The sequence below is a fragment of the Podarcis liolepis genome, assembly GCF_965112155.1.
Source record: "Podarcis liolepis genome assembly, chromosome: 12".
Taxonomy (NCBI): domain Eukaryota; kingdom Metazoa; phylum Chordata; class Lepidosauria; order Squamata; family Lacertidae; genus Podarcis; species Podarcis liolepis.
Window position 1 is genome coordinate 35,669,633 of NC_139563.1, and position 15,411 is coordinate 35,685,043.

Below are 15,411 nucleotides of genomic sequence, written 5' to 3' on the forward strand. Positions count from 1 at the left end.
AAAAGCAAGTGATTTAAGCAAGCAGACTTAACTGCTAGAGTGAAGGCAGAAAGCCTGGAACAAAACTAGGGAGAATGCAGGAAATCAACCAAGTGCTCTTACTTATTTAATGGCTTTGTATGAATGACATTGTTTACTCGGAAGTCCTATTGAGTTAATGAGGCTACCAGGTAATTGGGGTTACGAATGCAGCTTTAGATTGTTTGGGATGTAATTAGACAAGAAATATGAAAATATTTAAGACTGAACTAACACAAAACAGGATGCTGCTAATCAGTCTTACATAGTAGCTCAGTCAACAGTTGCCACATGACACACTTTCATCAACCTGTGTAGGCAGGGTTTGGCAGAAAAGCCATCCTATGTTGGATGACACAAGCTTCAGCTATAGCTCTTGCTGGATTCTTTCCTCTGAGGAGCTTACGACAGTGTTTAAGCCAGACTTGTCCAGTGTATTAATTGAGCTTCTTAGCTGAACAGTGGTTCATTTTTGGGATTCCTACAGCTAAACTGATGACTATGCCAGGTATACAAGACTGGCTGTTTTCCACCACCTGAGAAATCTGAGTTTGATACAAATTAAATGTACAAATTGTCTGACACACCCTAATCTGCCTTTCAGATAATTGCTTTAACAAACTAAATGTGGATATCTGTTTTCCAGCACAGGGAAGCTTTACAGTGGATGCTCGGGTTGCGAACGTGATCCATGCAGGATGCAAGTTCGCAACCCACAGCGTTTGCAATCCACAGCAGCACGTCTGTGCACACACGGGTTGTGATTCGGCGCTTCTGTGCATGTGCAAAGTGTGATTTAGCGCTTCTGTGCATGCATGACTGCCGAAACCAGGAAGTAACCCATTCCGGTACTTCCAGATTTCAGCGATTCTGTAACCAGAAAAAATGCAACCTGAAGCCTCTGTAACCCGGGGTTTTAATACTGAAAAAGCCCAAACAGTTTGATTTAAATAGTAAACTTTAGACCATTTCCCTCATCAGCAGTTTTTGACGATTGTAAGTTAATTGATGTGGCTAAATACAAGAAACAGCATGTTTTGTTTTGTTTTTAAAATACTCATGTCTGATGTCCCATTATGTATCATACTGAGACAACAAAAGACATGAACCCCACTTCTTACAAGTGGTAGATTGAGATGAGAAAATTAATTTTAAAGGAATGTGGATTCATTGAAAAATTGTCAAAATGTCTTCCTTTTCAGAAGCACTTCAACTTTCTTTAGTACGTTCACTTCCTCAGTTGGCAGTCTCTTGGAAGTAAGCACTGCTATTGTTCTTTCCAATAAAATTTATTTAATAATAATCAAAATATTACATGCATTTGCAGCTCTCAGTTTGAAATTTGGAAGGAAAAAAGTTTTCCCCCTGAAAAAGGATGGAGATAGCCAAGTTTTTAGACATCTAAATTTAGCCACTGATGATGACATACCACTTACATCTGTACAGATTGAAAATCTGTTGTGCTGCTCATCTGAAAGATTGTAGTCACATTTTTGGTTGGACCTATCTTTTCCTTCAGACATTAGCAGTTACTTAGTCACACACAACATAATCAGGAATATTGTTAAAGTTTTGGCTGTTAAATTAGAAAGCCTGGCCATTAATATATATTAATACACACACACACACACACACACACACACACACACACAGAATTGCTTCCTGCATAGGTACTTTTGTACCTAAGATTAGAATAAATTTGTCTTCTTGTACAGTCTTCTGACTATGCAACTATAATAAGTGTGGTTAGAAAGTATCAATTAAAAACAATACAGTGTTCAAAGGTTTTTTGGCAGGGTGCTGAAATTAGACTTGAATACATTGATGCAATCTTTTATATACCTTGATTTATTCTTGATGAGCTGCATAATTTTTGGCAAAAGATTCACTATCATTCCTAACAAAGGGTTTACAGTCTTCTGGATAATGTTCAAATGGATTTTAGAACATTATTGGTGTTTTCAGCAAGAACCAATTTGGCATGTGGGTCTTGGAAGTGGCATACAATTCACTAGTAAAGCAATTAGCATGATAAGTAACTGAGTAACTGAATGTTAATACAGGATCAGGTGAATTGAATAAGGGTGATTCTTAGTATTAGATGACGCATTTCCTCTGCCCTAATAGGAAGCTTTGTTGTTCAGTGTTTTAGATTTAGCATTGGAAGAGTGTATTTTAAGTGTTGAAAACCCCGCTCCAGGTTTTGTGAGGAAACTCATTTAGATCTTGAAATCTGTTTTTTGCACTTACTTTGAAACTGAAATTGCCTTAGTTGCCCTTGCAGATTATCAGTGCTAGGAGATGAGCAGGAGGAACATGACCCTATTATCTTTTTTCTTTTGTAACCTATCAGTATCTTATCTTTCTGGACTGCCTAACTGGGATATTAGTGGCACAGGTCACAATGTCCCTGCATCTTGGCTACCACTGAGTCTTCTGTTTGCTTTAGGGAGGAGAGACTTCTGTGTGAACTGCATCATGGTTTGTAAAGCTTCTGGGAGGAATCAGTCAAGTGTCAATCTGTCAGTGCTCTTATTACTAGAATTGAAACTCTTGAGGCTGATGCTCCTTTTCAGGCATTGTAATATTTCATTTCCTTTCTTTTCCGCTGTAACTATAGGCTTTTTGCAGCTCAGATCTTCTCTCTGTTTATCAGCATGGATTTTCAATAGGTCTGAATCTTACTGCATAATCAGTGACTCCACCAACCCAACCAGCATAATTAAAGTCAGAAACAGGACATGGCTTCCATTGTCATTGTGTGTTCTCTTCCTTCTCCTTGTTTTCCATCCATAATAAGCTTCTTTATGTGATGTAGCCTTGGGATTCTCAATCTCTGTTATTTAGGCTCTTTATCAGGAGAGTAAAATCACCCAAGAAGCCCAGATGCAGCTTTATTTCCTCTCCTGTCACTGTAATTGTGCGCTCCATATCAGTTGCTAATAAGGCACACGTGCAACCAGAGTGCAAACTAATATTTTTCTAGTTATGTTTATTGAATTATTTAGAACTTACTGAACTTGCTGCCCTGTTAGATTTCTTTTGGGATAGTGGTACAGCTTTGATATCTTTTTAGCAACTTTCAGTAGATTTGGCTTCAAATGACTAAAGGTAGAGTTCTAGTAGCAGTGCAGCCTACTTCTGTGGTCATTTCATCTTATACATGCAGCTATACAGCGATTGAAATCGCCTATGGCCCTTTGATTACTCCTATTGCTGTGATCATGCCCCTTCCATTTCATAAGCCATAGAAAAACTTTTACAGCTTCAGGCAGTTTTTAACACTTTAATGTATTATTGGAGCATGCATTAAATCAATAGTCTTAGAAGCAGGAGGAAAGAAAAACTACGGCAGTAGGTGATGGCAAAAGCAGATGCTGAAAGTTAAATTGTAAAAATGGCCATTTAAACACTGAAAGCAAGGCTTAAATTTTTCCTCGGAGGACAATTCAGAAAACTTTAAAATGTCATGGATTTTTAGCAATTGCTCAGCTTGTGAATGTGTCAAATAAGGAATACACACACCTAATAAGGAACACACACACTAAGTTGGACATACACACTTCATTCCAGAGCCTTTCATAATGATAGCATGGATAAGGGGTTCCCTAGACAATAAGCAGTTTGCTCGGGGAGAGCCCCAGTTTGCATTCTGTATAAGCTGATCATTTCTGTCTCCGACAATGATTTTTCTTGCATGACAGGTCCTTTTGGCTCTACTCTTTGCACACACACCCCTTTGTACCCATGTGTGCACATACATCTGCGTCCTGAGAACACTTCATGGCATGCATCTGACAGAGTCGGCTCTAATCCATGAAACCTTATGCTACCACAAATCTGTTGCTCTTGAAGGTGCCAGAAGACTCATTAAATGTTCACAGGAGTCATCTAAAACACTTGAGGCAATCACTTAACATTTTTGTAACCCCCAAAAGGCATCAGCTAGTATCAGCTTTGCATCTTTCATGGAAAAAAGACCCCTGTGGTGGTTGTTTGTATCCATATATTCATCCCTAGGATCTCCACATAGCTGCTATATATTCCTCAAAATTACTAGAGGCTCTAACCACAATGTAACATTATCTGAAATATAGGGAACTAAACCTTAACTCACCCAGTCCTCTTGGGTACAATTGCAAAATAGAGAAATAGTTGTGGGTAACACATAATCTATGTTGGCTACAATGGGATGCTGCTTTCAAGCTTATAATGTGGGGAGAGGACCCTGCAGGCACTATGTTGGTAATCCCTGCCTTAGGAGAATCAATATAGCTGAGTCGTAGAACACATTCTTGGCATGAAAAGGTCCTAGGTGCAACCTGGCATCTCAAGGCTAAGAACATAAAGAGACCTGCTGGGTCAGACCAAAGGTCCAGTATTCTGTTCCCACAGTGGCCAACCAAATGCCTATGGGAAGCCCACAAACAGAAAATGAATGCAATAGCACTCATGTACTATAGAGAGGGCTGGAAAAGGCTGACCTATAGGAAAGCAAAGTCTGAAACCCTGGAGAGCTGATGCCAGTCAGTGCAAACACTGAAATAGATTGGCCTGTGGCAACTTGGTATAAGGCAACTTCCTGTGTTCTTCCTTAACTGAATCAAACTGTAATACTTGAGGTGATTCCACTTAGACCGAAGCCCTGGTTTTGAATGATCAATAAACTGTGATACTTGCATGCAGATCAAGGGTCAGCTTGCACTCTGGCGCAGCATGTGCTCTATGTTCATGGTAGGGTGCCAGGAACAAGTCAGATGTGCCCTACTCTCCAAGTTTGGATGTGGATTTATTCTGTGTATACATATGCTCAGTCAACTTATTTGCCCACTTTTCTGCCTGTCAAACCTGATGTGGCACATTAACATGTTTGTATGCCACACTAATGTGTGAACTGCTGTGAAACAGCGTGGTGGGTGGGAACAAGCCTGGAAGACCATTCTAACATTTGTGACATTTTCAAACTGAAGGCTTGTATTTGTATGATAGGAGCTGTTGTAACCCAGTTAGGGACCCAATTGGAAATCTAGCAGATAACAAATAATGTTACCGCATCTGTGTTGCTTTCTGATGGGAGTCACTGCTTGTATTGAATTATAAGATTGTTTTCTGTCCTTCAGATGTTCAGTTTTCTCCAGTAGCCTACAAAAGCCATAAATGTCACAGTTGATGTAGAATTGTGGCTGTGATAACAACTGTTGGGAGAACTACATACATGATAAATAGTACGGGCAGATTACTAATGGCAAGCATATTCTAAATATCATGGAGTCCTAATCTATATAGAACATAGTTTTGTAGCTAGGGTGGGAAAATAGAAAGATGTAATCTGTTTAAAGCTTCATTCCTAAGTGCACTTACTTAGAAGCAAGTCTCATTATACTCAGTGGGATTTTGGAGTAAGCATGCCTGGAATTGCATTGGGAATTTTGACACTCCATAGCTGCTGTGGATTATGAATAGGTAACTATGCGAGCTTGGAATAAGCAAAGGAGTGGCCTAATTTTGGAAAGCATTTTTTAAAAGAATGGCATTGGCTATACTTGTATTAATGCGTAAGAAACAATATTTAAGACTTTAATATATCCACCGTTCTTTACACGGCTTCTGCTGGAAGCATTGAATTGAAGCTACTCTTGATGGAAAAAATGTATCATTTCCTTCAAAATTGTAGAGTAATAGTGTGTGTGTGTGTGTGTGTGTGTGTGAGAGAGGGAGAGAGAGAGAGAGAGAGAGAGAGACCCTGAAATGAGAAACAGTTGCCTTCAACCTTTTACATTGTACCTTAAGATGAAGAATGTTTGAAATTTCCTATGTTTTGCTGTGCCTCTAAAATATGTGGGGAAGTGCCATACCTCAGTGGTACCACGTCTGCTTTGAATGCTGTAAGTTCCAGGTTCAATTCCTGGCATATCCAGGTAGGAATGGGAAAGACTCCTTCTCTGAAATCCTGGCGAGCTGCTGCCAGTCAGTATTGAGATAGATAGACCAGGGCCATTTTCCTAAGACGTGTGTAGCTTTCAGATTAGATGTTATAGTATCACATGCAATCACATGTAAAGGCTTAGGGTTTATAACCTTGATAAATGTGAATTGGTGTTCATGTGGAATATGATGGGCATAATTCATGATGATAAGTAATTGGTTTCTTTAAAGATAACTTGTTTCAAGAGAATTGTATAATTTGTATATTTACTTTAAAGAAAAGGCCTTCATGCATGGTAGTAAGGAGCTATTGATTAATTGCTGAAGGATATTATCATGGCCAATAGCATGACTGGGTTCAGAAAAAGATTAGACATATCTAAACTGGTAATCCTGACTTATAGCTATTAACCAGTATGATGAAGCTCATTTGTATGATGCCATTAAAACATTGTCTTCCTTAAGCTTAGAGGGAATTACAGTTCCATATAACTTTTCTTGTAATACATGCCCTTAGAAAGAAATTAGTATACTGGCCACCACAGTTGAATATTACATTCTGGGCTGGACGGACATTAACCTAACCTGTTAGGATCATTTATATCCTGTTGAGGAAGTCTGTGCTTCCTCACAAAGATAAATGTCAGCCACTGCATTTTAATAGTATAGAGTAATATAATTTATACAAGACTGATAGTATTGTTGGATACACCACCACTGCTTGAAAATGGTTGAGATAGTCTTAATTGCCTGTATGTGGAGCTTTATATGAACAACTGTTGATAGAAGTCTAATATGAAGTTGTTTTTTAGAATGGTGGACATGAACATAATGGATTGGGCTGGTTGCCATCTATCTCTGGATTTTGAATAAACGGAATCAACATTCATTAAAATTGCAGACCTATTCACACACTAAATTATTCTTTTATATAATCCAAATGACAGTGTGTTAAAATAAAGGACAAATGTCTGTTGAGCAAATGAGTTTTGAAGAGCCAGCCAATCTACACACAGCAGAGAAAGTCAAAATAACTCTAGAGATACCATGGTGTCTTTCCTTGTTCCAGCTATAGCAACTGGACAGAGCTGAAATGAGAAGCTGTTGCTCCTCAGACTTCCAGTGGAGTGGCGAGGATATGAGGCAAGATATGAGCAAGCCTGGTGGTAGTGGTATGAATGTGCAGAATTTGTGGATCTGTCCCTGAGATGGGATGGGATGGGATGTTGGGAAAAGAAGCCGTGGTGATTCACTGCCAGTCACACTGTAATAGGTTATGTTCTAGCCATGGAATTAATTGGGTCATCTTGGGCCAGTCTCATTTCTCAGAATATCTTCTACCTTACAGGGTTGTTTGGATTAAATAATTGGAATAGAGAGGCGGTGTCATGCACATGCTTCCAAATTTATTAGAAGGAAGTTGTCCCAGCCCACTTTGAGACATCTTCTAAAAACCAAACTGTTTAGATAGGCTTTCACAATATGAGTTTTTCTTTAAACCAACCAGTATCTGCTGATGCTTTATTCAGTCTATAGGTATCTATTAAACATAATTAAAGACTGATTTTATTGCTACTATTATGTTGTAAGCAGCCTTGTTACATTTTATGAAAGAGCATATTATTCATTTTCTAATAATAATTCATTTGCTTTTATAACAGTTAACAGTTATAATGTGGGCTCATGTTGCAAGATGTGTACCTGAAATGGGCCATATCAAATAAATTACAACAGCAAGACTGATTGTGTTTTGTACAATTGGCACAATATAAATTTTCAAGAGCTACTATATATATTGATTAGGATGTGAGCCTTGGGTTTAGTGAAGTAGAATTTTTTAGCCCCCCCCCGGTATATTCTCAATTATTATACAAATTGGTTCCAGTAATAGGTATTATACAAACATCATTTGTCCCTACCACATGACTCCCTAAGACAATGGCAACTTCAGGTACTTGGTGAAATATAGCCATTAAGAGACATTTTAGCTGTGAGCCCAGTGAAGAATTACTTTCTTTTGTCTGTCCTGAACTGTCCTTGCAATATTCAGCTTCTCTGGATGGCCCCTGTTCTAGTATGTCTGTTTTTGTTCACACCATGCATAATTTTACACACGTCTGTCACGTCCTTCCCCTTCCTTTTTCTTGTTTTCTAAACTAAAAAGCTCCCGATAGTGTAACCTTTCATCATAGGGGAGTGGATCATTTGGTTGTCCTTTTCCAGGTGTATAATACCTTTTTCTGAGGTGTAGAGACTAGAATTGAACACTACAGTGGTGCCCCGCAAGACGAATGCCTTGCAAGACGGAAAACTCGCTAGACGAAAGAGTTTTCCGTTTTGGAGGTGCTTTGCAAAACGAATCTCCTATGGGCTTGCTTCGCAAGACGAAAATGTCTTGCGAGTTCCTGCGGGTTTTTTCCCCTTCCCCCCTTTTTCTAAGCCGCTAAGCCGCTTATCAGCTGATCCGATAAGCCGCTAATAGCCGCTAATAGCGCTAATCCGCTAATCCGTCAATGGGCTTGCTTCTCAAGACGAAGAAACCGCTAGACGAAGAGAATCACAGAACAGATTCTTTTCGTCTTGCGAGGCACCACTGTATGTAGCTTATACATTTGTCTCAAGCATGTAGAAAACCTGTGGGTATACACAGACATATTAGATGTGAGAAAAATTTCTGTGCATCTTTCAAGATCTTTGGGTTTAAACAAGGTGGCAGCTTACACTGGTTGTCTTGGTTTCTTTAGGCAGAACTGGAAAAATATTTTAGATGGCTAGGTGTTAGTATCTGTTTCTTCAAGTTCCAGAACAGCCTGGATTATTAACTTGAATTTTCTGCTATGCCTGCGTTGCTCCCCCTAATTTTTATGTTAACTAGCACAACTGCATTATGTTTCAGAAACCTTAAGAGTGATTGGCAACAACCTTGGTTTATCCACTAAAGAAAAAAATCCCCGTTGCTGTCAGAATTTCTGAAAGCATAATGTGACTGTCATTAGCCTCCTACACATGCTTTCAGTGAGAACTTGTTTGCTAGGAAGAAATGGGATGCATTTATTAGAAAGTGTGGGTATAGCAGCTATTCCTTTAAACCCAACTCCATTTCACTTTGAGAATGGTACTATATGGCTGAAAAATTGTACTTAGTACAACTGGCTAGAAAAAGAAATAGTTTTTTTGAAGAAGGGGCTATTAAGAGTGTCTTCTGTTCATCTTATACAATAAAGGCAACTGGATTACAACAGTGCAGAATCTATTGGAATTTTCTCAAATGAGATTCGTGTTCTTAACAGACTTTTTGATTGTGTTTTTGTGGTTTTGAAAGGGGTAGCTGCTTTTTCTTCTCAGCTTATTTCTGAATACAGTGGTGCCTCGCAAGACGAAATTAATTCGTTCCGCAAGTTTTTTCTTCTTGCGAGTTTTTCGTCTTGCGAAGCACGGTTTCCCATAGGAATGCATTGAAAATCAATTAATGCGTTCCTATGGAGACCGCCTTCAGACCAGGTCCGGGGACAGTCTGTCCCCAGACCTCTTCTGAAGGCTGGCAGGGGAAGAAGGACTTTTCTCCCCACCGCCAGCCTTCAGAACAGCCTTCTGAAGGCTGGCGGTGGGAAGAAAAGCCCTTCTCCCGCCGCCAGCCTTCAGAAGAGTTCCCGGAGGGCTGCCTAGGCTGCAGATAGCAGCCTGCTGCCCGGTGCGAGGCAGACATCTGCAGCTTGGGGTGCCCTGCAGGACTTCCCCGCAGGGCTCTCCAAGCTGCGGATAGCAGCCTGCTGCCCCGCACGAGGGGCGCTCTTTAGCAGAGCACCCCTCGCGTGGGGCAGACATTCGCAGCTTGGGGAGCCCTGCAGGACTTCCCCGCAGGGCTCTCCAAGCTGCGGATAGCAGCCTGCTGCCCCGCACGAGGGGCGATCTTAAGCAGAGCGCCCCTCGTGCGGGGCAGACATCTGCAGCTTGGGGAGCCCTGCAGGACTTCCCCGCAGGGCTCTCCAAGCTGCAGATAGCAGCCTGCTGCCCCGCACGAGGGGCGCTCTTTAGCAGAGCGCCCCTCGCGCGGGGCAGACATTCGCAGCTTGGGGAGCCCTGCAGGACTTCCCCGCGGGGCTCTCCAAGCTGCGGATAGCAGCCTGCTGCCCCGCACGAGGGGCGCTCTTTAGCAGAGCACCCCTCGCGTGGGGCAGACATTCGCAGCTTGGGGAGCCCTGCAGGACTTCCCCGCAGGGCTCTCCAAGCTGCGGATAGCAGCCTGCTGCCCCGCACGAGGGGCGATCTTAAGCAGAGCGCCCCTCGCGCGGGGCAGACATCTGCAGCTTGGGGAGCCCTGCAGGACTTCTCCGCAGGGCTCTCCAAGCTGCGGATAGCAGCCTGCTGCCCCGCACGAGGGGCGCTCTTTAGCAGAGCGCCCCTCGCGCGGGGCAGACATTCGCAGCTTGGGGAGCCCTGCAGGACTTCCCCGCAGGGCTCTCCAAGCTGCGGATAGCAGCCTGCTGCCCCGCACGAGGGGCGCTCTTTAGCAGAGCACCCCTCGCGTGGGGCAGACATTCGCAGCTTGGGGAGCCCTGCAGGACTTCCCCGCAGGGCTCTCCAAGCTGCGGATAGCAGCCTGCTGCCCCGCACGAGGGGCGCTCTTAAGCAGAGCGCCCCTCGCGCGGGGCAGACATCTGCAGCTTGGGGAGCCCTGCAGGACTTCCCCGCAGGGCTCTCCAAGCTGCGGATAGCAGCCTGCTGCCCCGCACGAGGGGCGCTCTTTAGCAGAGCGCCCCTCGCGCGGGGCAGACATTCGCAGCTTGGGGAGCCCTGCAGGACTTCCCCGCAGGGCTCTCCAAGCTGCGGATAGCAGCCTGCTGCCCCGCACAAGGGGCGCTGTTAAGCAGAGGTTTAAGCGAGGGGCAGCAGGCTGCTATCCGCAGCTTGCAGAGCCCTGCGGGGAAGTCCTGCAGGGCTCCCCAAGCTGTGAATGTCTGCCCCGCGCGAGGGGCGCTCTGCTAAAGAGCGCCCCTCGTGCGGGGCAGCAGGCTGCTATCCGCAGCTTGGAGAGCCCTGCGGGGAAGTCCTGCAGGGCTCCCCAAGCTGTGAATGTCTGCCCCGCGCGAGGGGCGCTCTGCTTAAGATCGCCCCTCGTGCGGGGCAGCAGGCTGCTATCCGCAGCTTGGAGAGCCCTGCGGGGAAGTCCTGCAGGGCTCCCCAAGCTGCGAATGTCTGCCCCACACGAGGGGCAGCAGGCTGCTATCCGCAGCTTGGAGAGCCCTGCGGGGAAGTCCTGCAGGGCTCCCCAAGCTGCGAATGTCTGCCCCACACGAGGGGCGCTCTGCTAAAGAGCGCCCCTCGTGCGGGGCAGCAGGCTGCTATCCGCAGCTTGCAGAGCCCTGCGGGGAAGTCCTGCAGGGCTCCCCAAGCTGCGAATGTCTGCCCCGCGCGAGGGGCGCTCTGCTTAAGAGCGCCCCTTGCGCGGGGCAGCATGCTGCTATCCGCAGCCTAGGCAGCCCTCCGGGAACTCTTCTGAAGGCTGGCGGCGGGAGAAGGGCTTTTCTTCCCACTGCCAGCCTTCAGAACAGCCTTCTGAATGTTGGTGGTGGGGAGGAAAACCTTCCTCCCACCGCAAGTCTTCAAAACAGGTCCGGGAACAGAGGAGAAGCGCTGCGTGCCTTCCCCTCTGTTCCCGGACCTGTCCTGAAGGCTTGCGGTGGGAGGGAGGGCTTTCCTCCCCACCGCCAACATTCAGAATGCTGTTCTGAATGTTGGCGGTGGGGAGGAAAAACCCTCCTCCCACCGCAAGCCCCGGGAACAGAGGAGAAGCGCTGCCGCCTTCTCCTCTGTTCCCGGACCTCCCACCACAAGCCTTCAGGACAGGTCTGGGAACAGAGGAGAAGGTGCGCTGCGCTTCCCCGCTGTCCCAGGAGATTTCCCTATGGGCTTTCGTCTTGCGAAGCAAGCCCATAGGGAAATTCGTCTTGCGAAGCCTCTAAAAGTCGGAAAACCCTTTCGTCTTGCGGGTTTTTCGTTTAGCGAGGCATTCGTCTTGCGGAGTACCACTGTACCGCCATACCTCCTTTTCTCAATATTATGCACTTAAGATGTTTTGTTTAATGGTGGTGGGATTTTGATCAGCTAAAATTTAATGCAACTGTGAGTGTATACTTGTGCCTTCAAATACAATTGTGGGCCAGTAATTACATCCATTTAGGTTCAGCACTACTGACCATGTCTTTTATATCTCTGTTCTAAGCATACAGATCGGTCCACTTACAACAAAATACACAGTAACTGGGTTTGAACTGTGCCATAAGCACTAATGATGAGTTTTTTACACACTTATATGTAAACTGTTGAAATGCTTCTTTAAAAAATAATCAGATGACGTGAAAACAGTGTGCTTGGGCCTTAAATAGTTTAATGACAGTTTAAAAGGAAAAATCGGCATGCTAAATTTATTTGATTAAGCCTAACTTTTAAAAAAATGATCTCTTGCTCAACTTCTCCCTTTTCATCTTTGTTTTCAGCAGCAATGCAGCAAGTTTTGGACAACCTTACGGACTTGCCTCCATCAGCAGGAGCTGAAGAAATAGACCTTATTTTCTTGAAAGGAATTATGGAGAATCCTATTGTAAGATCGCTTGCTAAGGTGACAGTGTTGTTTAAATATATATAAATAAATATATATTTAATATATATATTAATATTAACTTCAGAATTTAGCATGAAGGTGGGGCTGGAAAGAGCTCAGTATATGGAGAGTTGCTGGACTTTATCATGTGTGCAGTGGGGTCTAGATTTCTGCCTCTATAACCCTCTTGGTATGGACTAGCAAGATTCTGCAGGGCAATGAGTGTGAATGAGTGTGAAGAACTTGCCTCACACTCACACCTGAATATGCTTCAAGTCCCTGTGTACAAAGTGTTGTCATCCAGCATAGAAAGGGGATTGTAATGTTTTAGTACTGGATTGTAGTATTTAATGTTTTAATGTGTTGAAAACCGATTTCAGATTATTTTTCCTTAATAATACAAAGTGATATAGAAACGAAATGAACTATAATTATAAGCCTTTTGAAAGGCCTGAGCATTTCGGGGGGATTTTGTCTGCTCCTTTCAACCCGGTGTTCTACTCTTCCCACAGACACTCTAGATATGTTTTTGGTGACTGAGTTCACTGACAACTATTACTTAAGGCAGTTTCCCATATTATAAACAGTTAGGATCACAAAATTGTATACATAATTTCAGTAAAGGAACGCTGATCTGTTTTTCTAAAACTTACAATGGTTGAGGATACATCTATACTTGTGCCAAAAAAGAAAAAATGAATCGAGTAGAGAATCTGATGGCTGCTTAAAGAGAGAAACTAAATATATGAGTTTAAAGTTTCCATATCAGAATTCTTCAATGCACTGTTAACAGACTTTTAAAGATAAAATATGTATATGCTGGAAATCTGGATATCCAGATTACACTTTGCTAGCAACACTTTCCTTGAATCAAGATCTCAAGGATTGTGATTACAATTTATTTGTATGCTGGTTTTTTAGCTCAAAGGCACTCATAGCAATGAAGAGCAGACTAAAGTAATAAAGTGCCATAAATAGATCAGTGAGCAAAACAGTATACAAGACAGCAGCATCACAATTCAGGAAGGCCAGAGAAAACCCTTCCCAATGAGGATTTATGATAGCTCAGTTGGGTAGTGCATGGTGCTGATAACACCAAGATCTCAGGTTCGATCCCCAGACAAGACAGCTGCATACTCCTGCATTGCAGAGGGTTGGTCTAGATGATCCTCAGGGTCCCAGCTCTACAATTTTGGGTAAAAGGTGCTTTCACTAACCATATATCACCTACAGCTGCCAACTTGGTTGGCCTATTTATGCTTTAAGAAATCAGTTTCGCATGTATGATGGTGGTGCACAGAATTAAGTGAACACTAGTCACCATAACAGTTGCCAAGGTGAGGAAAAAACCTGCTAACCTTGTTTCTGTGGCTAGATACATTTTATTGCTCCCACAGAGCTGTATGCTAGCCATAGTATCTTGCTTGTATTGCTAGAGGTAGGGGAACCAAATAACTATTCAGAAGATAGAGTTGTATGCTAGACTATCTGAACAAGCAACCAGAGGCAATGCAGTTGGAGAAGCAGAGTTGTTAATCAAAAATTTTCCAGTCAATCTAAGGTCTATTTTCCGATCTTCACAGGCTCATGAACGACTGGAAGATTCTAAGCTTGAGGCTGTCAGTGACAACAATCTGGAATTGGTAAATGAGATTCTTGAAGACATCAGTCCATTAATAAACAAAGATGAAAACATTGCAGAGTTGGTTGGTATACTGAAGGAACCACACTTTTTGGTAAGATTACTTCATTCTTAACAATAAAAAATACTTTTGTTCACTTACTATAATGTATCAAAATCAATTTTCATCTAATTAAAGATAAAACACTGTGTCCTTTATCTAGAGAGTTAGTTATGTTTTGTGTCCTGCTGAAATGGAAGAAACCTCTGTTGATCTTAAACAATTTGTTGCTCTAGTTTAAATGAGATTTAAGCACCACTTTCTAAACTGCAGAACATGCATAGGAAGAATTACCTTAAAATGAAAACTAGTAAAAAAGGATTAACTAGAAGCTTACTGTCTTGCTCTTTTGACATGCGAATTGAGCTTATGAAATTTTGCAGTGTCCACTTGTTCACAGAAATGTTGAGGAGTTATTACATTTCTCCTTTTCTGACTGTTGGGGCAATTATCACTTAGATAGAAACAAATGTAACTTTAGTAATTACACTGCTACACTCCATTACATATGTATGTATGTATGTTTTGTTTTTTGCAGTCACTCTTGGAAGCCCATGATATTGTGGCATCGAAGTGTTATGAATCTCCTCCCTCAAGCCCAGAAATCAATAATTCTTCAGTGAATAATCAGATAGTGCCCGTGGATGCCATCCGTATACTTGGCATTCACAAAAGAGCAGGGGAGCCGCTGGTAAGTAAATTGTGAAAGAACATTCCGTTTTCCCACCTTCCCTACATACAGAGGGGAGGGATATTCGACATGTCTGTGTGTATTGACTTTCTTGCTTCTCTTAACCTATGTTGTAAGAAGATAAATCCATTCTCAACTGAAGCTATAGCCTAAGGTGGAACAGAAGTAGGGAAAGGAAAACTTCCTAAGTGCATCTGAGTAGTTCAGAGTTTTCAAGAGCTGTTGAAACCTTTAGCTATGTTGGGTAAAATAATGCCATTTACCAGAAACTCCTCAGGGGCCTTGGTAACTACAAGCTTGATTTTATATATGTTAACTGGGTAGCATACATTCTTGCTACCTACACCGTGGAATAAACCTTAATGAACTCAGAATTGTCTGGAATCATTCCTGTCAGCTGAAAGCCTGACAAATAGATTTTTGTTAGTCAGTTCCTTATTTGAAGTACTTTTCATTTTTTGGATTTCAGGAACATAAAAGTTTTAACAACTCTC

General features: G+C 42.8%; 1 protein-coding gene across 30 annotated transcripts in view; it reads left to right on the forward strand.

Annotated features, from left to right (window-relative positions):
* Positions 1 to 15,411, forward strand: part of PALS2 (protein associated with LIN7 2, MAGUK p55 family member) — a 41,166-nt gene that overhangs the window by 7,879 nt on the left and 17,876 nt on the right. For 10 of the 30 annotated variants that reach the window (XR_014517683.1, XR_014517689.1, XR_014517691.1 and 7 more), the window contains 3 exons: positions 12,444 to 12,562; positions 14,128 to 14,280; positions 14,765 to 14,917. Coding sequence is in view for 15 of the 30 variants with exons in the window: in XM_083468294.1 (XP_083324420.1) it covers positions 12,446 to 12,562; positions 14,128 to 14,280; positions 14,765 to 14,917 (423 nt within the window). In the remaining 15 variants the exon portion in view is untranslated. Of the gene's footprint in view, positions 1 to 12,440; positions 12,563 to 14,127; positions 14,281 to 14,764; positions 14,918 to 15,411 lie in introns of all 30 variants that reach the window. The other 20 variants (XR_014517684.1, XR_014517685.1, XR_014517688.1 and 17 more) reach the window with 3 other exon arrangements.